The sequence below is a fragment of the Taudactylus pleione genome, unplaced genomic scaffold, assembly GCF_031769625.1.
Source record: "Taudactylus pleione unplaced genomic scaffold, aTauple2 ptg000053l, whole genome shotgun sequence".
In the NCBI taxonomy this organism is placed as follows: domain Eukaryota; kingdom Metazoa; phylum Chordata; class Amphibia; order Anura; family Myobatrachidae; genus Taudactylus; species Taudactylus pleione.
In genome coordinates, this window is record NW_028284455.1 from 22545905 (window position 1) to 22567993 (window position 22089).

General features: G+C 42.6%; 1 protein-coding gene across 3 annotated transcripts in view; it reads right to left on the reverse strand.

Annotated features, from left to right (window-relative positions):
- Positions 1–1592: 1592 nt before the first annotated feature.
- NEK10 (NIMA related kinase 10) overlaps positions 1593–22089 on the reverse strand; it is a 347660-nt gene continuing 327163 nt past the window's right edge. For all 3 annotated transcript variants that reach the window (XM_088463509.1, XM_088463508.1, XM_088463507.1), the window contains 4 exons: positions 19123–19222; positions 11666–11718; positions 8882–8937; positions 1593–2191 (listed from right to left, as the gene is read on the reverse strand). In XM_088463509.1, the coding sequence (XP_088319635.1) occupies positions 2140–2191; positions 8882–8937; positions 11666–11718; positions 19123–19222 (261 nt within the window). In that variant the 3' untranslated portion in view covers positions 1593–2139. The remainder of the gene's footprint in view (positions 2192–8881; positions 8938–11665; positions 11719–19122; positions 19223–22089) is intronic.

Here is a 22089-nt window from a genome sequence, read left to right on the forward strand (position 1 = left end):
AAAAGATGAGAAATAAAATGCACTTGTACATACTGCAGCACCTTTAATCAATGAAGGGAGTGATCTCATATCCTTCATTAAGGCCTACTGGTGATGATAGGGTATTTAACGTTAGAATCCAAAAGGTTTCTCTTTTAAGTATATATATATATATATATATATATATATATATATATATACACACGCACGCGCGCACGTCCGGCACTCCCATACAAACCTATACCTTCTTACAGTGCCCCCATTTTACAACCATACATACAGCAAAGGTGCAGCACTCATGAATAAGATAGATAGCTCCAGAGCTCCAGGGGAAGGTCATAACATGCAGAGCAGAACCAGACTTTAAACTGTGACTTACTTGTTGGATTAAAGTAGACTTCATCTCAAGGATGGTGACAGATGGTGACAGCTGACCAGTGCCCATGTGTTTCTCAGCCAGCTACCATCCAGTACCTCGAGGCAGCTCTGTGGCTCCACTTTTAACCAGGTGCCCACCAACTAAGTTGCTGAGGAGGGAGTGAGGAATTGGGGGGAAGTGAATGTGCGGGGCTCTTTAGATGACAAGAGGGCGGGGCTTAGGGTGCCACTGGTGGGCGGGGCTTCAACGGGCATAAACAAATGGGCGGGGCTTCAGAGAGCTGGATGAATGGGCAGTGCTTTGGACATCTGGGAGGTAAATATGCACGGTGTTTCTGATATCCAAGCACTGCAGTGTTTGTGGACGGCTGGAGGCTGGATGGGCAGAGATTAGGAAAGCTGGAAGTAAACAGGCTTTGCAGTGCGGCTGGTGGTAGTGACAGGAAATGCTTGCCTGTTGTCAATGTCAAAACGATAGAGGATCCTGTGGGCCTATTTTCATGGGTGGGCCTGGAGCAATTGTTAATCCGGCCCTGGCTTGAGTGTGCTTAGCCAATCAGGTTCAAAGGACTAAAGGTTATTTATTATTGTACACAGACTTCACACCACCCTGACCCATTGTTGTAGTGTGTAGCCCACGTCTCTGTATCAGGCCTGCTTAAGCTAGATACACACTATGCGATTTTTCAAACAAACCGATAATTGGGACAAATTCATGGTCTCGATAGCTGTGCTGCACACTATACAATTTAAATTAAATACCTGGTGATTTTCAGAGTGAATTTGTATACAGATGTAGCCATGCTCATCTATGCTTCGATGCGATTGTGGCTACATGGATGGAGCGACTCGCATGTCAGACTTCAATTGGGAGAATGCCAGGCACGCCTAATCGCAGCCCGGCGAGAGCTCCACTATGCTGCGATGCGTGATGCTGTGCGCGAGCATCACGGCAACGATGATGGCCGCTCAATCTGTATGTATGTCCACAAGGATGATGAGGTAATCAGGAAAAATCATAGGAAATATGAGTAGATTATCGAGAATGCATACACACTACACAATATCGAGAGACTGAGGCCGAGATTTTCAGTCTTGACCGACAGATTGGATAATGGAAGGAATGCGTTTGTGGATGTTTTTTTAACCATTTTATTGGTGAAACGCTGAAACGATTGTTCATACCCACTACACAATAAATGAGGGCGATCACTCAATTACTGGCAAATCGGCGCAATAATTGTATAGTGGGTAGTTAGCTTTAGTTTCTGCATTAAGCACAGCAATGAGGGTCCAAGAAGAAGAACAGTTTCGGGTTTCTACTTACAACTAATTTTAAGTTGTCTGTCTTCTGTTATAATACAGCAGCCTCGATAGAAATAAAGATAAAAAGCATCCAATCTTAGGATCAAAATAATGCATGTTATTTATAAGTACGTACCATTCCTCTGTGCATTACATGAATTCATATATCATAAATCTGCAATTTAAAGCTCTTATATACAGTACTATTCCAGACTTAATCTGATATACGAGGAGTCTATACATTTAGATATAAAAGATATGGTACTTCATTTATAGAGCATTTCATTATGCAAAGCGTCTCAAAACAAGCACAGCTCGTCTGATAATACAGTCACATCCAGTCTCTGGAGGGTTCTACCATGGGATTCATATCAGTCCACATTTTTCTTCTTCTATATATGTTAAGCAGCATTAGTTAACCAACTGTATCAGTTGGGAGAGAAACACAGTAATACTGTCTTTTAAAGGTGAAAGTCATCATCGTTTTATTGTTAAAAGGCTCTTGACTCCCACTGGGAACGAGTAGTATCTAGAAAGAGAGAGAGAGAGATGATAACAACAAAATATAATTAAGAGCCTTTGTAAACAGGATAAGCCAACATTAGTTGAGTAGCAATGCCCCTCTCAGATGGCAGAGCTAAGTTTGCAATGACCTCTGTCTAATGTAAGCTATCTACTTTGGCTTGATTAATTGATAAAGGAGAAAGCTATTATCTGGCTAAATGTGGATTCCATCAGCAATAATTCCATGGCATGCTGAAAATTAAGATTCACTTTGGTGATGTATTGTGTAACATGACTTTCAGACTATCAAACATGTTTGTTGGATTGTCTACATTTATATTTACAAGAGATACGTGCTCTATACATATTCTGTATATAATATATATATATTCATTTGTATATAGTGCTAAAAAATATGTTTGCTGCTTTTGTAATTGATTCCAGTTTTCTAAAAATACTTTTTTAAAACTGGATTTTTTTGCAGGAGAAGATTTCCAACTGTTTGTTCTGTTGTTCTTCTGATAAGTAGGGTATACTATAGTTTAAAGTAAAGTACTGTATGTCAGTATATATTATCAATATACAAACTGGTCACTTAAAGTGGCATTTATTTGAATAGGTGTTGGTATCTGAGCTTCCTTGTGGTGCAGTCCTGGCACAATAGGAATCCTTTCTGTATGGCTGATCAGCTCATCTGGCAGAGGTGTTCTGTGTACCTTGTGGTGGGACAAGGATCTACCCATTTCAGCTGTTGTGCAGATTTTCTCAAGAGTAGTAAGCGATCTTTTACTGGGCTGTGGGAGAAATAATATGCTACGTGTGCAAAGGAATGCACCCATTGGTAACTCACTGATACAGCTTGTAAAAATGCAGTTAGCTGGAATTCAGCCTTTGGGGTCTATTTACTAAGCAGTGTTAGGAGACAGAGTGAAAAGTGATAAGGTGCCAGCCAATCAGCTCCCAACTGTCATCTCACAGGCTGTGTTTGACAAATGAGTTAGGAGCCGATCGGCTGGCACCTTATCACTTTTCACTTTGTCTCCTAACACTGCTTAGTAAATAGACCCCTTAGTTAGAATACCCTTTTCCACTCAACAACACCTATCCAGGCACAAACTGGCATAAATCCCAGAATAACACTAATCTTCATAGGTGTGCTCCCACTTTTCTGGGAGTGCACTGAGAGCTTTCACACAAGATACACTGTAAAATCTGGTGTAGTTTTTACTCTGGTTCATTACCTGCAAATGACAAAGGTGTAACCTCTTCCCCTCCTTACTGGTCTCTGGGCCTGATTCACTACTGTATACAACTGCGAATGCAATAGCAAAGACGCACGCAGTTCAACTGCGATATTATGCTGATCCATTCTGATCGCAATGCCTTCGCAGCATAGTATAAGGACGCCCACTTTACTTACCACATACCCGTAATGTTTAGCAAGCCTGCGAAGCCATTGGTACAATCGAGTACCATCGCAGCCTCACGCACACTTGCACAAGCTCTGACCTTACTCAGAAATTACTAACAACCACGCACGCTATCAGGTCTCAACTACAGGGGGCACTACTTTAAAGTGTACAACTACAGGGGGCACTACTTTAAAGTGTACAACTACAGGGGGCACTACTTGAAGGGGCACAATTACAGGGGGCACTACTTGAAGGGGCACAACTACAGGGGCACTGCATATGGTCACTACTTTAAGGGGCACAACTACAGGGGGCACTACTTTAAGGGGCACAACTACAGGGGCACTACTTTACTACTACAGAGGACATTGCATAAGGGGCACTATTACAGGTGGCATTGCATAAGGGGCACTAGTATAGGGGGCATTGCATAAGGGGCACTATTACAGGGGGCATTGCATAAGGGGCACTAGTACAGGGGCATTTGTACAGGGGGCCTGCATAATAGGGACTACTACAGGGGGGCCCTGCATAAGGGGAACTACTACAGGGGACATTGCATAAGGGGCACTACTACAGGGGGCATTGCATAAGGGGCACTATTACAGGGGGCATTGCATAAGGGGCACACCTACAGGGGACACTGTATAAGGGGCAGTAACTTGATATACGCATATAAACTATGTTCCCAATAATCTGGTTCTCCACGGACATTAAAACTGTGCAACCTGTCTTGAGCTGAGGTGACAGACTGGCAGGAGCGGAAAGAAGGGTTGGTGAAGTAGATCTGTCAGGGTGGGATGTAATGGGCATTACTCTGTGGCATAATGTGCAATGGGCATTACTGTGTACACAATTTGCTATTAAGGGTATTACTTAGTGTGGCATGCTGTATGGCATTATGTGTTATAAGGGGCATAATGTGCAAGGGGCATTACTGTGTGGTATAATGTATTGTATGTGGCATAATGTGAAATAGGGGCATTACGGCATGGCATAATTTGTTATAAGGGCATTACTGTGTGTCATTATGTGTTACACATGGCATTATTGTATGGCATGTGTGAAGGGCATTGCTGTGTGGCATAAAGTGTTATAGGGGCATTACGGTGTGGCATAATGTGTTATATCGTGGCATTAATTAGTGTGTCATAATGTGTAAGGCAGAGGTTCCCAATCACAGTCCTCAAGGCTCCCCAACAGTTCATGTTTTAGTGATATCCATGGTTGAGCACAGGTGACTTAATTAGTACCTCAGTCAATTTGATTTAACCACCTGTGCTTAACTATGGTTATCACTAAAACCTGAACTGTAGGGGAGCCTTGAGGATTGCGTTTGGGAACCACTGGGGTAAAGGCCCCCATACATCAGCAATTGATTGCACCAATTCTGCAATTTGCAATCAATTGTGTATATAAATCTTTCCCTTTTTTAATCGATTGTGGCAATTCTGCAGTCTGAAATCGATTGAAAAAGGGAAAGATTTTTATACACAATCGATTGCAAATTGCAGAACTGCTGCAATCAATTGCTGATGTATGGGGGCCTTTAGGCACATTACTGTATCATGAAACCAACAGCTTAAACGTCGTCTTTGGGTGTGTTTGTATTTTGGGCGGGGTGGGAGGGGGGGGACCTGAAACTTATTTGGCATGGGGGAGCAAAATTTATAGTTACGCCACTGATACTCTGGAAGTCAATACCTCAAAAAATATGTAGACTATCTCAGCAAACTCCCAAATATGTGTCACATAACTGCAAAAAGGAAAAGTGCTATCTCACTGTACCACAGCAACAGATATTACTTGACTCATCAGTTAAAAATTCAGATAGTCTCTTCAGCACCCTACAGCTGAAACATGCCTTCTGGTACCCCTTTTTAAAAATAGAGGACAATATCCAATTTTTCAACCCAGAGGTCCTGTAACCTCCTTCCATGCAACACTGAAGAAGCATATAAACCACTCTAGCAAATTAAAGACCAGTGCCTTCAATATTTACAACCAGTTTTCATCTTCTCCTGCAGCCATACCATTCTAAAGGCCTTGCAATGCCATAACAACCTAAGGGCCTGGTTCAGAGCCGGACGCTCTGACCAGAGCGCTCGCTCTGAATCAGGGCCCTCCTCCATTAAAATGGAGCGTCCTCCTTGACGCTCGTATAGCTGTGGGTGACCATCGACAGCACGCCCCCTTTGGTGCGAGACCCGGAGCGACAGCTTGGCTGTCGCAGTCCGGGTCTCGCGCATGCGCATGACGGAGCTCCCTCCGTCGTGCGCATGCGCAGTGGGGAACATCGACCCACTTGCGAGCGTACTGCCGCTTGCGAGTGGGTCTGAATGACCCCCTAAGTTTCAATTCACTGGAGGTGCTGCTTCTTGGTGAGAGTGCATGTCAACATATGCTCCTTCCACCAATCAGCAATCTCTACACAAGTAGTGGTCACTTGCATATATCTTCTTAGCAAAGCCTAAAGGCTCATACGCACTTAACAATATGCTCCATGAGCGATATCGTTAAGTGTTTCCCCTGCACTGCCGGGCTCAATGTCGTTACACACTGAACAATAAGTTAAGTTATTCAGTTCAGTGACGGCACCCTCCTTCATCCCCGAACTTGCAGAACCTGACGATATCGTCAGGTTGCCCTGCCAGTATGGGCAATGAAGATATTATTAACGATCCGTAGGAGCATGCATTATTAACGATATTTTGCATACACACTGGAAAATATTGAACGCGATGAACGATAACGATATCGTTATCGTTCATATCGCCCAATTTATTGTCTAGTGTGTAGGCGGTTTAAGCAAGATCACACTGACCATTATTGAGCCTCCAAACAGTTTGCCATAACATTGGGGAAGCATGATCTCATCTGTGTCTTTTTCCATGGCATCTTCAGGGCAGCAAAATGGTTTGCATTCAACTTTGCATGGCCTGTAGTTAGATAATTTAACCACAAAGTGGATTCTTGACCTTTGGGCCTGATTCAGAGCCGCTCATAAGCGGCCGCTCGTTCGTTCCGAGCGATGTTTGCACAACTGCGCATGCGTACGGATCATAATACGCATGCACAAACCAGTCAGTGCGGCCGAAAATCGTTTGTTTGCTAAATAGCGAATGCCTGCTATTTTGAGTGACATGAGGAGGCGTATGTGGGTGGTAACAGGGGATGGTGCTTGAAAACGGGGAGTGGAGATCCGAACGCAGGCGTGCTTAAAGGTCAAAACGGGTGTTTTATGGGTGTGCATAATTAATACAGCAGTGTCATTGACCACGTCACTGGGTTATTTTATAGTCAGAACTGCTCGCATGATTGCGGTAGGAAAAACCAACCACAAGAATAGCGAGCAGTTCATACGCTGGACGATGTACTTGATTAATCTAATAAATAGCGGACATGACGTAGGATGCGAACGGCCAGGGGGCATAGTTTTCCAAAAAACGACCGCAAATTTTGTTCGCTCGTTCAGACCTAGAGGCGTGAACAGACCGCAAAGAGCGAACGGTTCATTTGAATAGCCACCCCTTTTTTCTGAACGAGCGAGCGCAAATAGCGTCCGGCTCTGAATCAGGCCCTTTGTCCCTGTGTGCTTTGGTACCATGTGCACTTATGAACATTATGGCTCAGAATTTGAAAAAAATCTCACAACTCTGGTTTACATGAAGTAGTCCTTTCATTCTAATCACATAGAATGATATATCCATCATTAAGATGTTTGGTGTCACATACACATACAACAGTCAGGGGTTTAATCTCTGTAACTTATAGCAGCACAAAAGCAAAATGATTGCTTACCAGAAAAATCTCTCAGTCCTCAGTCTGGCTGTATCCCTCTATCGCCTAAACTTTCAGCCAGGGAAATGCCAGAGTAAGGAAGGGTACACACCAAAACGACCATTAATCACGACGATGTTTAGGGCGATTTGTCTTCACCCTGGTCATCGCATGATTGCCGGTACACACTTAAAACATTTAATGAAAGACGGAACAGCCTCACGTGCGATATCGTATGATTGACTGTGCAGCACAGCCAATCGCACGATATCGCATGCGACCGCGGGAATGCGCAAATCGGGCATACACACTGTACGATGTGCCCGATTTGTCGTTCCAATTTGGCTAAATCGGCCAAATTGGGACGATATTGTTTAGGTGTGTACCCACCCTAAAAGACAGGCCACTTTCACTCCAGAGGCCAAGGAATATGTGGAAATAAGGTCAATTATGTCTAGTCAATATACAGTATTTCCAACTCCAACAGTAAATCAGGCTCCTTCTGCCTATGGTGAAAGGAATGTTGGCATATCTAAAGTCAATTGAAAGGATTAGGTCTGTCTGTGAATGCCCAATTCATGGCTACCCTGACAAGGTACACTTCTTGATATTTGTACCACTTTTGGAGGTACTTGGTGGATCATACTTAACCTGGTTTATCCCCACAGAGTTGTTCATCTAGGGATGCCATGCCAGGAGCACAGAGCTACTGTACTTATGACACAGCTGTGTGGATCTTAAAAGTTCATATTTTAAATATATAAAAACCCCTGATCTCTATGGGGAACAGTTGAAAATGTTTTACTCTTCAGATGCTTGCATCACCTGCTGTGCTTGTTGCTTCCTGTTTCATATGGAAATAATAGCCAGTTGCTAGGAGACACACACACTATAGCTTGAAATATGTAATGTATTACAATTAGGTATGTTTTGCTAAATGAAGTAGATTGTTGTTGTTGTTATTATTATTATTATTAGTAATAATAATAATAATAATAATAATAACCTTTTCCCTCTTTTCATTACTGCCTTCCATGCTTTACCACTGTTCCATTTCCATATTTTATCCATTCTCCTCTATCCCACTTCTGTCATCAATTTGCTCCCTCTTTTAAACTGATGTCTTCCATCCTTTCCTATCTATCCCACTCCTGTCTCCTGCCCTTTCTACTCTATACCATTCCAAACTGCTATGCTTCTCCTCCTTCTCATTCTCATCTCATACTTTCCCATTCCAATCTTTCATCCTTTTACTCTTTTCAATTTCCATAATTTTTTCCCTTTTCCCAAGTCTTCTATGTGTGGCTCACGCAGAAAGTGTGTTTCAAGTAATTTACCTTGTTAGTACTATTCGTACTTCAATGCCATCTGATGGGCAAATGCACCACTTTGACAGGTGAATAGAGACATGTATTATGATCTATCCAATGTGTCACAATGTTGGTGTTTGGTGTTGCAGTAACCTTAAAACAGAATGCATCACTGGGCACTAGGTATATCTTATTTTCACATAATACACATACCGATTTGAAGTTAAATTGTAGTAGCCACTGTCTTCTAAAACTTCTTCGATCATTGTCTAAATGGTAGAAAAACATGAGTTTGGAGCATGCTAAAATATCTTCACCTTCAAACATTGTGCAAGGATAAAAACCATTACTGGTAACATGAAGTTTAGAGATGAGAGAAATTTTGGCAAAATTTCACAGTGAGACAAGACCATTCCTTGGTAATGCCACATTCCAACTATACAAGGCAATTTATAGTCCATAAGTGATGATCAATTCATTCTGCTCTGTTGGTTAAGATTGGGAAAGCTTGTTGCCAATTTGCAGTGGAGGAAACATGAGAAATATTGTGGTTAAATGCAGAATAAGGCTAAAATTTCATGGAATAATTTTGAAAATGTTACTTTGCATTTCATTAGTGCAAATGATTAAATAAAAGGGTTTAAGATATCCCCAAGCAATAAAACATGTAAAATCTTAAACTAGGTTCATAGTGACTAATTCGGCACAGGACGCAATTGCAAAGCTGCACACAAGCAATTGTGCAATTCCATCCTTGAAAATATGCAAATGCAGCAGGAGATGTATGACAACCCCTTGTGCATTTTCGATCCCAGCACTGCGACCGAGGTCATAGGCTGGGATAACCATCACGACCATTGGTCGCGGTGGTAGATGGTGCTGGCCAGCTGAGTAAGCCTCAATTTACGCAGGCTGGTCCGCATGCAATGCCAGGAAACTGCGTCCGCTGATGCAGCCTTTGGTTTTGCAACTTCCTGAAAAAGGGGTCGAAATGCCCGTTTGTGAGAACACCACCTCCCCCCCCCCCCTCCCCACTGCAGAATGGTGTGGAGGGAGGCATGTCAGACACAGACTGGTGATAAAGGGGATTGTGGGAGAGGAGGCATTTAGGATACAGGTTGGTCGTCATGGTGCAGGAGTGTGGCATGCATTGTTCGCAGAGACCTGAGCATGCATGCTGATAGTGCTCGGATAAGGTTTGAAGACATTTACTGCTGGCAGACAGTACAGTATTTGCCAAATTTGCGCATTCATGAACGCAGCCTTCATTTTTTTCTGATAGGTTACTAACAGTTACTGGTTACTATGTAGATATGTAGATTAGTTTTTGTTTGGTTGTTTTCAGCCTATAGGGGTATTAAGGGTGTTCATGCTGGTGTTACCACATAAGGTTCATTTGAATCAGGTTTTGTCTCTTTTCAGTTGGAAAGTCTCTCCCTCCCACCCAAATCCTTGCTCATGTTTTTTATGTTCGGCTGCTCTGACTAATTTTCTTAATACTATCCGATGGCGCTACAAACCATCCTCTTTGGTCCGTGTAGCATCCCTGAATCTTTGCAAAACCAAAAAAATTACGCCACTGCTCCTCCCGGCACCTCACTGCAATTAAGAGGTCACTTGCGGACACTCTCCACAGGATTTAATGAAGTACTAAATGGGTAAATGAGGGTTGTGATGGGGTGTTTATTTATTAAAATACTTAAATACTTGGTGTGTGTATTATCCTTTGTTTAATATTTTTTTTTACTAGTGGACTTCAGGTGCCAGTGAGACCTTGATGTTAGGACATGCTGGCACTTTTGGTTCGACAAGTGCTATCAAGTCTGGGCAGCCTTGCTAGGACCTGAGTCGATCTGTAAAGAACAATATTAGTTAACCATTTACTAACAATATTACCTCTGCACCCAAAGCCTATGGCCAATTATCATCAGGGAGGGGACATCCCATTTTTTGGGGTGTTTCTCACTTCATTAGGGATACCAGCCCTGGTCTGAGCAGTTTGGGGCTGGTTGCTATTATGGCTTGCTGTGTGACTCCCTGCTATGGTGTCAGCCCCCAGGCTGGTTCAGCCTAGCGCTGGTTATTAGAAAATATGCATGGATGTCAGAACGGGGAGGGGAGCTTGCCCCTACCCCAAAAATTTGAAAGATGCTTTGGCCGTGGACAGTCAGGGGCTGTGTTTTATAGCAATAGGCTGCACAGCCCCCACACCACACGAAGGAGGAGGTGTAATGTGCGGCCTTTAAGTTAAAAGACCGCACATTACACCTCCTCTGTGCGCTGCAGGGGCTGTGCAGCCTATTACTATAAAGCACAGCCCCTGACCATCCGTGGCCGCCACTCCAGTCCCTGAGTGCCCAAGGGGAGACGGAGGGAGGGAGAGATGGAGGGGCACAGGGGCGTCGGAACGTTTTTATATCCCCCCCCCAATATAAAACAGTTTTGACGTCCCTGAAAATAGGGAGGACCCCATGCTGTTTTTCACCCCTATTTTCTAATAATAGTCTAGGTTCAAAGGCCTGGGGCTGGTTAAAGGTTCTGAGGGGGACCTCACGCCATTTATTTTGTAATGTTTTAAACCTTCTTCATATACATAGTGATCTGTGCAGTGCTTTAAATCTGCCATTGCTGGTGGATTCTATCAGAAAGGAGAATTGATGGTGGATTCTATCAGGAAGGAGCAATCCGATGGGGTTTTAGACAGAAAATATTCCATATGGTGGACATTGCCGTTGGACTACTATTGATACTCAAATCTGATGGTTAGTAAATCCTGGATTTTTACACAGCAATTCGATGCAATGTCCATCAGATTGCAATAGACGACAAAACCGATCCTTCCAAAAGTTACCCTGGAGACTGAGATGTAGACAACTTTGCAGTCTATCCTATGTAGTCTTAATTATTGGATTTCTGATTATGGCACAAAAATAGCACTTGGCTAAATACCAAATACAATAACAATAATAATAATAATTACAATTTAGTATACTCTACCTGCAATTGCTCATACGTCATTCCACCATCAATTTCAAAGGTGCTAGCAGTTCCTATATAGGTGTTAAAAAAAATAAAGCTATCATTTTGAAACATATCTGTATGATTTGGTCATCTACTTTAATTGTTAATTTACTATGCAATGGATCATGATGACGATGATGATGATGCCTTTACAGTTAGAAGAAAATATCAGCAATATTAGTTGTAAGACTAAACCTACAGGTAGGTTTCCAAATTGCAGTTACGTCAGCATTCATTAATGTTATTTTTCTCTGGTTTAAAGGGTATTTCCAAAGTACATTCTTTTGTGCTACTTTATATCATTTTCATGCTCCTGCCACCCACAGTTAACCAGCTCCGCTTTATGGTGGTGGTCCTGTAATGGTGGACAGATGCAGGGTTGCTATACAGTAACCGGTCCCACCCTGTCCACAAAAAAAAAAATTCTATCACCTGAAGCATGTCCCAGCATTCTAATAACAGATATATTATGCTGCTATAATTACTACAAATAGAATGCCAGGACATACCACATGTTATATTTCTGGCAGATTACTAATATATATAAACTCGGCATCTCTCAGACTTACACGAATTACAGGATCACTGGGGTAGAGAGGAGATAAGATTTTGGGGTAGTTAGGAGAGTGGGTAAGGCAAGTGCATACATTTACAAATACCTCCAAAACTGATTAATAAAGAGAAATATAGGTTGGAGATTACTTTTCATCAGAGCTGGCCCTAGGCATAGGCATTCTAGGCAAATGCCTAGGGCATTTGGAATGCCTAAGGGCCATCCAGCGGCTCAGTACTGTTAGCGGTGCAATGCACTGGGTCCCGAGACGATGAAGGGGCATGCAGCCGGCAGTACTAATAATGAGTCACACACTGACTCATTATTACAGCACTCTGCGCTGCGGCTGGCCTCGGGCAGTCTGACTGTGGCTCCTTCTTATCCTCGCTCTGACCAGTCTGTCACTATGCCTGAGACCATCCCCTCACCCCCGAGTCCCCATCCCCTCCAGTCTATACTACATACATGCCCACTTGTTTCCCTGCCCGAGACCACCCCCCTAACCTCGGGTCTCCACCCCCTGTCTATTCTACATGCACACTGCTTTCTCTACCCGAGACCCCGCCCCCTAACCCCGAGTCCCTGCCCCTTCCTCTCCAGTCTCTTCTCTGTCATCATCTCACAGGCTCTTCTATTTCCTCTCCTATCCTGTGCCATGGAGCCCAGCCCCAGCAGGGACCACACAACTTCTTCCAGGACAGGTAAGCGCCAGTATCATCTAGGGGGGTGGTCATGGTGTATTAATATAGTGTGTGTGTGTGGGGGGGGTGTATTTATTTTATGTGTATGTGTGTAAGGGGTGTGTTTATATTATCTGTGTTATAAGTTATATGTGGGTCACTGATCACTGTTCTGTGTTTTATGGTGCTCACTGCTGCACATTCTGCACTATATGGTCCTCACTGTGACGCACCCTGCATTATATGTCCCTCACTGTGATGCTTATATGTCCCTCATTGTGACACTCTCTGCATTATATGTCCCTCACTGTGATGCTCTCTGCATTATATGGCGATCACTGTGACGCTCTCTGCATTATATGGCTCTCACTGCGACGCACTCTGCATTATATGACTCTCACTGCGACGCACTCTGCATTATATGGCCCTCACTGTGACGCACTCTGCATTATATGGCTTTCACTGTGATGCACTCTGCATTATATGGCTCTCACTGCGATGCACTCTGCATTATATGACCCTCACTGTGACACTCTCTGCATTATATGGCCCTCACTGTGATGCTCTCTGCATTATATGACCCTCACTGTGACACACTCTGCATTATATTGCCCTCACTGTGACACACTCTGCATTATATGGCCCTCACTGTGACGCACTCTGCATTATATGGCTCTCACTGCGACGTACTCTGCATTATATATCCTCACTGTGACGTACTCTGCATTATATGCCCTCACTGTGACACACTCTGCATTATATGTCCTCACTATGATGCTCTCTGCATTATATGGCTCTCACTGTGACACACTCTGCATTATATGGCTCTCACTGTGACGCACTTTGCATTATATGGCTCTCACTGTGACACACTCTGCTTTATATGGCTCTCACTGTGACACACTCTGCATTATATGTCCTCACTGTGACGCACTCTGCATTATATGTCCTCACTATGACGCTCTCTGCATTATATGTCCCTCACTGTGATGCACTCGGCATTATATGGCCCTCACTGTGACTCTCTCTGCATTATATGTCCCTCACTGTGATGCACTCTGCATTATATGTCCTCACTGTGACACACTCTGCATTATTTGTCCCTCACTGTGACACACTCTGCATTATATGTCCTCACTGTGACGCTCTCTGCACTATATGTCCCTCACTGTGGCACACTCTGCATTATATGTCCCTTACTGCTGCGCTCTCTGCATTATATGTCCCTCACTGTGACACACTCTGCATTATATGAATGAGGGGTGCTGACAGCTTGATAAGGGGTGCATAATGAGGCCAGGGGAGCTATTCTGGATGTGGGGTGCTGCATGAGGCCAGGGGTGCTGTGAGATGGGCAGCAACTGGATCAGTGTGTGTGCTGTATGTGTGTGCATGTAGCTATATATGTATAGAGAGAGAGAGATGTAATAGATACATAAAATGGGAGCAAATGAATCACAATTTTATGTCCTCTGCCAGACTCCTAAAGCAAGGAAGATTATGCATGAAGAGGTCGGGGAGAGTGTCTGCAGAGTGAAGTGTGGTGGGATTATCTGCTGGGGGCACCATCCAAAATCTTGCCTAGGGCACCAAATTGGTTAGGGCCGGCTCTGCTTTTCATTATACTGGCTTACCTATCATATTACCCCTCTGGGAAATGCTGTCTTGGGGAAAAAATGCCTTCTTTTCTGGGGTAAATTTACTAAAAATCAGAGCTGTAGCTAGACTTTTTGGTGCCCTGTGCCAGGGAGAACATTTTTTTAAATAGGGACATAAGATAGTGCACCTGAAAAAAGGCCATGGCTTCATAGGGAAGGGCCAGAGAAGAGATAGGGGTACTCCTGGGGCAGCCAGGAGATGCTGGGGATAAAAAAAGAGTAGGCTCCAAGTAAGAACGATGAAAAACAGGAAAATTGACAGGCCCAAACAGCGCCCCCCTGCCCTGCACCATGGCACAGGTCGCACTACCCTAGTTACGGCTCTGCTAAAAATCATGTCTGGACATGTTTAAACACGCTGGGCAACGATGGGATTCATATGAGTTTTTTGCGACCAAAATCACAGATTTACTAAGAATCATGTTTGCCTGTCTGTTTTGATTTGATGGTGATGCTGGCGCTGTATGGTGTGCAAGTTCAGCCATCCTGGCCTCTTCTAAATAGACTCTGCCAAAGCACTGCACAGATCAATGAGATCTGTGCAGTGCTTTTGTGTGTACAGTGTAAATAAAGGGTTAAAATGTAGAAAAAACTTGGCGTGAGGTGGAGTTTTTAGTGGTAGAGAGATTGATTGATTAATCATTACTTTATTACTGCTATTAAAAAGACACAAATCCGAGAAGTGAGAAATGCTATTTAAAAACAAGCACCCAAATTGGATGAAAGTGGTGCATTAATTGATTGATTGTTGAATTAATTTTAATTGATTGATTGATCAAGAAAATGTAATTTAAGGTCATAAAAGAATACAATGTTAATAGCCAAGGATTCCTTACAAGGGTTGAAACAAGAAGCCAAGAAAAGTAATAGTAGCACTGCAGAGCAGCTAACTCCAAATCAGCCTATCTTATACTAACAAATATTTGGCGGCTGACCTACTGGCCATATTACCCACCCGAATTAGGTAATAGACCTCTGTAGTACATTTATGAGGTGCACAAGAGAGTCTGAGCATGAGGGATATTAATACCATGGTTTTTCTCCAAATCTAGTCCACAAGCAACCAAATGGGATGTAGTTAATCCCGACGTGGAAAACCCGATTTGGCATTAAAAATAGGCAACAAAATACAGATGCCTATTTTTATCCGGACACAGAGATCCCGACAGCCAGCATTCCAAACGAAGGTAAGCAGGGACAGGATAGCATTAGACACAGGGGGGCAGGGTTAGGTTTAAGGACCCTCGGGGGAGATTAGGGTTAGGCAACCCTGGGGAGGGTTAGGCTATGGGAAGGGGGGGATAAGGTTAGGCACAGGCATCCCCCTGGGAGGGTTAGGGTTTAGGGTGCGGAAAAGGGGGGTTAGAATTAAGCACCTCTGGCGGGAGGTTAGAGTTAGGCACCACCGGGGGGAGGTTAGGCACCACTAAGGGAGGATTAGGCTGGGGAGAGGGGAGGGTTAGGGTTCTTACCAGCCCCAGTCAGGATGTAGAGCCTTCGGTGTTCTAGCATCTGTATTTCATCCGGCGGCTAATCAGCTGCCGGCATTACATACTGATTCCAGCCAAATAATCAAAAAAGTTTGTCTCTCCAATAAAAACTGTCCCCAATGCCACCCAAAAATACAGTCCATAATGAAAATAAAAGTGGTGCAAGATGGAATTGTCCTTGGGCTCTCCCTCCCAACCCTTATGCTGTATATTAAAAAGGACATGCACAGTTTATCAAACCAAGTACTTCAGCATCAAGGCCGGCCTTTTTTTAGCTGAAGTCCTTTGTTTGTTTGGGCCCCCACAAAACAATTTTTTGGAAGAACTACCTCGGATCATTAATTAGGAGGTTGATGTTGAGGGAGTTGGTGGTGGAGATTGTATGTGCTGGTCCAAACTCCTGGCAGCTGATACTGGACTGCTTATTATTATTATTATTTTATAAATTATTAGAATTTAGTTAAATAAATTGCATGAACTCGCTGCAAATTATGTAACAGGGAGGAGGTGCCTACTGTACATGGTTAATGTCCCTATCTCTATTAACTTTGGTCTCACAAATGGTACAGTTGCCTTCACAAATGTTGTCAGGATTTTAATTAAAATAATTCCACACCCAAGAAATGGATTTTCTTGTCTTATGCCCAGGCATGACAATGGCTTTCTTTTTATCATAAGCAAGTAATGTTGACACTGGTGGCTGTTTACACAAACAACATCCTCATCATCAACATCCTCATTAGCATCAGATAGGACACAAATATCCCCCTCATCCTCCTGTTGCACTTTCTCCACACTATCATCCTCAATTTCTTTTATGTCACCAGCTATAGTTGTGCTGCTCATCCCCAGATTTGCAGAGGGTGCAGAAATGGAAGGTGACTTCTTAACAAGTACAGTATCAGAAAGGTTGGGCTCGCAGACAAACTGAGGCTCTCCTCAGGGATTTGTGATGTTTCTGAACACATAGGGCCTGATTCAGAAAGGATCACAGTTGCTAATACGCATGCAATGGCCAATTGTTGCATTCGGCACATGCGTATGCATTGCAGTGCGTGAATCGGCCACTGTGATTGGGCGCACTTACTACACAGACCCTTCGTAGAGTGATTGACAGGAAGTGCGATTTGTGGGTGGTGACGGGGGGTGGTCGGCGAAACGCAGGCGTGCTTGTGAGTTTGAACGCCATTGCAAGGGCGTGCATAAGTAAATTATCCACTGCGATGCCTTACGCAGCCCGAGGTTTCATAGCATGCGAGGAAGTTAGCAATTTCTGAATAGGGTCTAACCTTGAGCAAGTGTGTGTGAGGCTGTGATGGTACTGAATTGTACCAATTCAGTCTTGCTAAACATTACGGATGTGTGTAAAGTAAAGTGGGCGACCTTATGTAGTGCTGCGAGGGCATAGCGATCACAATTGGATTTGCATGCTATCGCAGTCGAACTGTGTGCATAATCGCAGCTGTGATCGCAGTAGCGATCCGTAGTGAATCAGGCCCACAGTTTGTTATACTGCCTTAGTATTTTTTTTCAGCACTGATTTTCCGGTTTTAATATTTTTACACCTCTTCTACACTCTGAGTGAGAAGGGCTTACATCATCATGAGAGGCAGAAGAAGATGCCTCACTGACAGTTGCAGAACCACCACAAAGGCCAAGGCCTGAGCCTTTCATTGCCACTGCATTTGGTGAATGGCATGTTGGCAATTTTATGTTTTTTTACACTAAACTTTCTCTTTATTAGAGGTGTTTTTTTTCTTTCCCATTGTAAAATTGTGTTTTTTTTATTTCAGATGCCCTGACTTAAACCCTCTATGCCCTTGGGCACCGGTGTTAGTCAGTAATTGGCGGGGAGATCTGAGCATCGGCTCCAGACTCCCTGGGTTTGGTTAAGTTCGCGTTGGCTCGGTACTCTGAGAACCGTGTCCGCTCATCTCTAGTTCTGACAGGGATCAGAACAATATATCATACACATTGTATAGTGTTTATGCCCGATCTGTCATATACTACATCGTCCAATCTGCTGTTCTGCACGGCAGACGGGAGGATGCAATGAGCGACGCGTTACTGTTACATGCAACATGTAATGATACATTGCGCCATCGTACACCAGATCGTGCAGTGTGTACGGTGCACATGCTGAATATTAGTACATCTATTTGTAGCATCGCTGGCTCGCACCATTGTATGTTCTGTACCCAGCTAAACAGTTAGTGGGCATGACATGTCCAGTCTTGTCAGGGTTGCAACCACATTGGTGCTAATATGGTGATTTATTTAATAAATCTGTTATATACAGAAAAAATAACTTCAGGCTTTAATCTAATTTTTATGCATATCAACAGATGTCTATAAATAAAATGGCAATCAGAAAACCTTGGTATAAATATTTATAAGAATAACATGTTTTTATAAGTATGCCTTATGCAAAACAAAATACATAATGCTCTAGGTTACCAACAAACAACCTTTTTTCTTGGTAAATGGCAAATAGAGAGATAGGCACAAAACATCCCATGTTTGCATTTGATCAAGTATGTTCTTTTTAAGCTATAATAAGAACCCTGCAGTTTCCAACTTTTTGAAGTAAAAGTACAAATAAAACAAGAACAGATACATACTGTATGTTATATCTGTACTTCTAACATACTGTAGGATGCATTTAGTTACATTATTTGGCCTTGTAGTGGCAACGCACATACAGTACATTGTGAAGAATAGAGCAGTAGATGAAAGAAGCAGTGTTTGTGTATGAACAGACAGGCCTCCCCAGTGGAGCTTTCATACATTCTTTGAAAATCACTGTATTATGCCATCATTTATGATTTCCATTTTTATTGTGCCTCTTGAATGTAGCTGTGCTTTGATGTCTCAGCTTTGATTATGACAAATGTGCAAGTATGGTTTGCAGTAATAGCGTCCAATCAAATATTTCATGGGCCTTTTCTTCTAAAATCATAATTGTTTATGTATTTTTTAGGTGCACCTATCCCTGTATTCTGCAATGCTGCTATAATAAATAAATGCCATGTTATTATTTTTTTATGCATACCTGTCCTGTCATCAGCTATCAGTGTCTTCCCGTATGACTGTAACAGTCCATGGCAGTCAGCAGTAAAAAGCTCAATGAGCTCAGGAGAACCTTGCAAAACCTAAACAAAGATGTACAATTAGACGGATAACATAAGCTGGCTATAATATGGGCAAGACATTGCTGAGATTGAAGGGATCATACAAGATCATGTTTCTGGAAATTGCATATATGCCCAGTGCTGAAGAAAAAATACATGTCACATGCAGTATACTAATTTTGTACCCTAAAAACACAATTATGCAGTGTCAGAATATAAGAGAGGGGCCCTTAGGGAAGAAGCCAGGGCCCAAACTGAAAAGGAGATATTGACATTCACTAGACAAGCACAGTGGTGGTATTGTGACCTTGACAGAATGTAAAGTGAGCATTAAGTAAGGGGTTATTGTGATATTGTAGCTCTAAGTGTACAACACATAGTTTTATGCCTGCTGAGTATATTAAAACCATTAGGCTAATGGGGTGTCAATGGATGATAAGAATGGATATTAAAAAATTATCAATGTTTTGTTGGATAATTAAGCAGAGATGTACTGTGGCAAGAGTTAAATTGACATCTGGCTCCTCATGTTGACATTCATGTAACACGTCATGGTACTTTAAGGAAACAGACTGCCGAGGTTTGCTATAATGTTAAGCCTAAAGTATATATTTCTACACGCAGTACCATTTTCTTCCACGGGTTGTTTGAATTTTCAGTATTTCACGATGCAAAATTATATAAAAACATAACACTTAAAATATATCATCCCCACCAAATGAAAAACCAGCCCCAGGACTGTAGCTGGACTGGTTACCGCAAAAGCCTACCAACCTGGTTAACATTAGGCCGAATTCATTTAAGGAACTGGCCTCACAAAAAAACACATTGGGGTCATTCCATGTCAAGTGGACCAATTTTGAAGTTTGTCTCCTCCTGTCCATATCCAATTTTGATAACATTTTTACATGGAGTTTGGCATATACATCAAACTGACTTTGGAAAAGTTTTAGGTCACAATCAGCAATAGTAGTAAGACTATGGCCCTCAGAGTGGGGGTGGGTAAAAATGTTACTGACTCCATGGTGCACAATGAGCATAGTTTAGACTACTGCTATGGCAAATCTAGAGGAGTAAAAGTTGTGTAAATTGCCATGCCTGTGCAACTTTTGGCGCTGATTTAAAAAATGTAAGCCCCAAGACTTTTTAACAACTTTCATCTTAATTTACTGTATAAACAAATATTAGTAGAAATCCAAATTAAAATTTCTGAAATCACCACAAAAAGTTATACAAAGACACCTAAATACAAGGCTCTGGCTGATTTATAACAACTGCCATTGAAAAATGTATTTTTTCATAATATTGTTGCATCAAGAGAAAATGACCTTACTTCAAAGCTTGTTTTTTCCCTACAGTGGCAAAATGGTAGAGCTTATTTCCCCTTCTTGCTAGGGACCTGGAAGCGATGTGAGTGAGGGCAGAAGTGCAGTTCATGCCAATGAAGGTCAGCTAAACAAGTAAGTTGACCCACTTAAACAAGAAAGTTGTTCGCTCGCAACGCTTCGGGCTCAGTGGCTCGCCACATGGCTATAATCCCCCTCTATGCCCACTTGGATGTAGGGAATGGTGCTGGAAACTGGCTGATGACGTCAGGGTCCTTTCCGTGAAGGGGATTTAGACACTACCCTGGCAAAATGCCTAGCCAGAAAAAAGGTATGTTGTAGCTCGAAATTTGCTCTTTGTACTGAAGGTTGCTATTGTACTTCAAAAATAGCCAAAATGTAATTGCAAGATTTGTGAGAGCAACTTTAGATAATGTTATAACAGGAACTAAAGGAGTTTGGAGTCTGATATTTTAGCAGTGTGATGGTGTCCAGTGTGATGGTGTTAGCAGTACTGATGTCTACCTAAAATAAAGTTTTCCTTTAGAGATCTAAGCAGCTGTATTCAAAAATAAAGTTTACACAACAGATTGTTTCCCTACTTTGGCTTTAAGCTGTAAAAAAGAAAAGAAAAACAATCAAGTTTTGGGGCTTCGATTTTGGAAATCAGCTCCTATAGTTGCACAGGCATGTCATCTTACCCATTTTTACTCCTCTAGATCCGCCATAGCAGTAGCCTAAACATTGCTCATTGTGCACCGCAGTCAGTGTCATCTTTACCTTCTCCCACTATGAGGGCCATAGTCTTACTATTATTGCAGATTGTGAACTAAAACTTTCACAAAGTTACTTTGATATATATGCCAACCTCTTTGTAAACTGTTATCAAAATTGGAGATGGTCAGGTGGGGAGCACTGGTCCTTATGACATGGAAAACCCATTGGCATCCCAGAAGGACAAAGCAACCCATATATTAAACAGCACTGCGACTCATCTTGGCATAAAAAATGTGTTAAGGATTAAGGTAATTATTTAAAGTTTTACCCAGAAGTCCCAGCAACCACTGGCTGATTTTCATGCTGGTACTTTAGAAATACAAGTTCCAGCATTGTAGATGTTTCCAGTATCTGCTTGAGCATGCTGGAGATTGTGGATCTAAAATAACCAGCATGTGCTTGCCGCCAGGGCTTAAAATAATAAGAAATCAAAAGGGAATCATCTATCTCACAGGTTCTCAAACTCGGTCCTCAGGATCCCAAACAGTGCATGTTTTCCAGGTCTCCTCACAGAATCACAAGTGAAATAATTAGCTCCACCTCTGGATCTTTTAAAATATGTCAGTGAGTCACGAACACACATGCTCACCTACTGGGTGACCTGGAAAACGTGACCTGTGTGGGGTCCTGAGGACCGAGTTTGAAAACCACTGGTCTATCTGAAGTAGTCCATAAATAATTTTCACCAGCACTTCATTCGAAATAAAATATAAGAAAAACCAGCATAGATCTATAAGAGATGACTGTAACTTATAGAGCCCTACTGATAAACAACACAAAATTGAG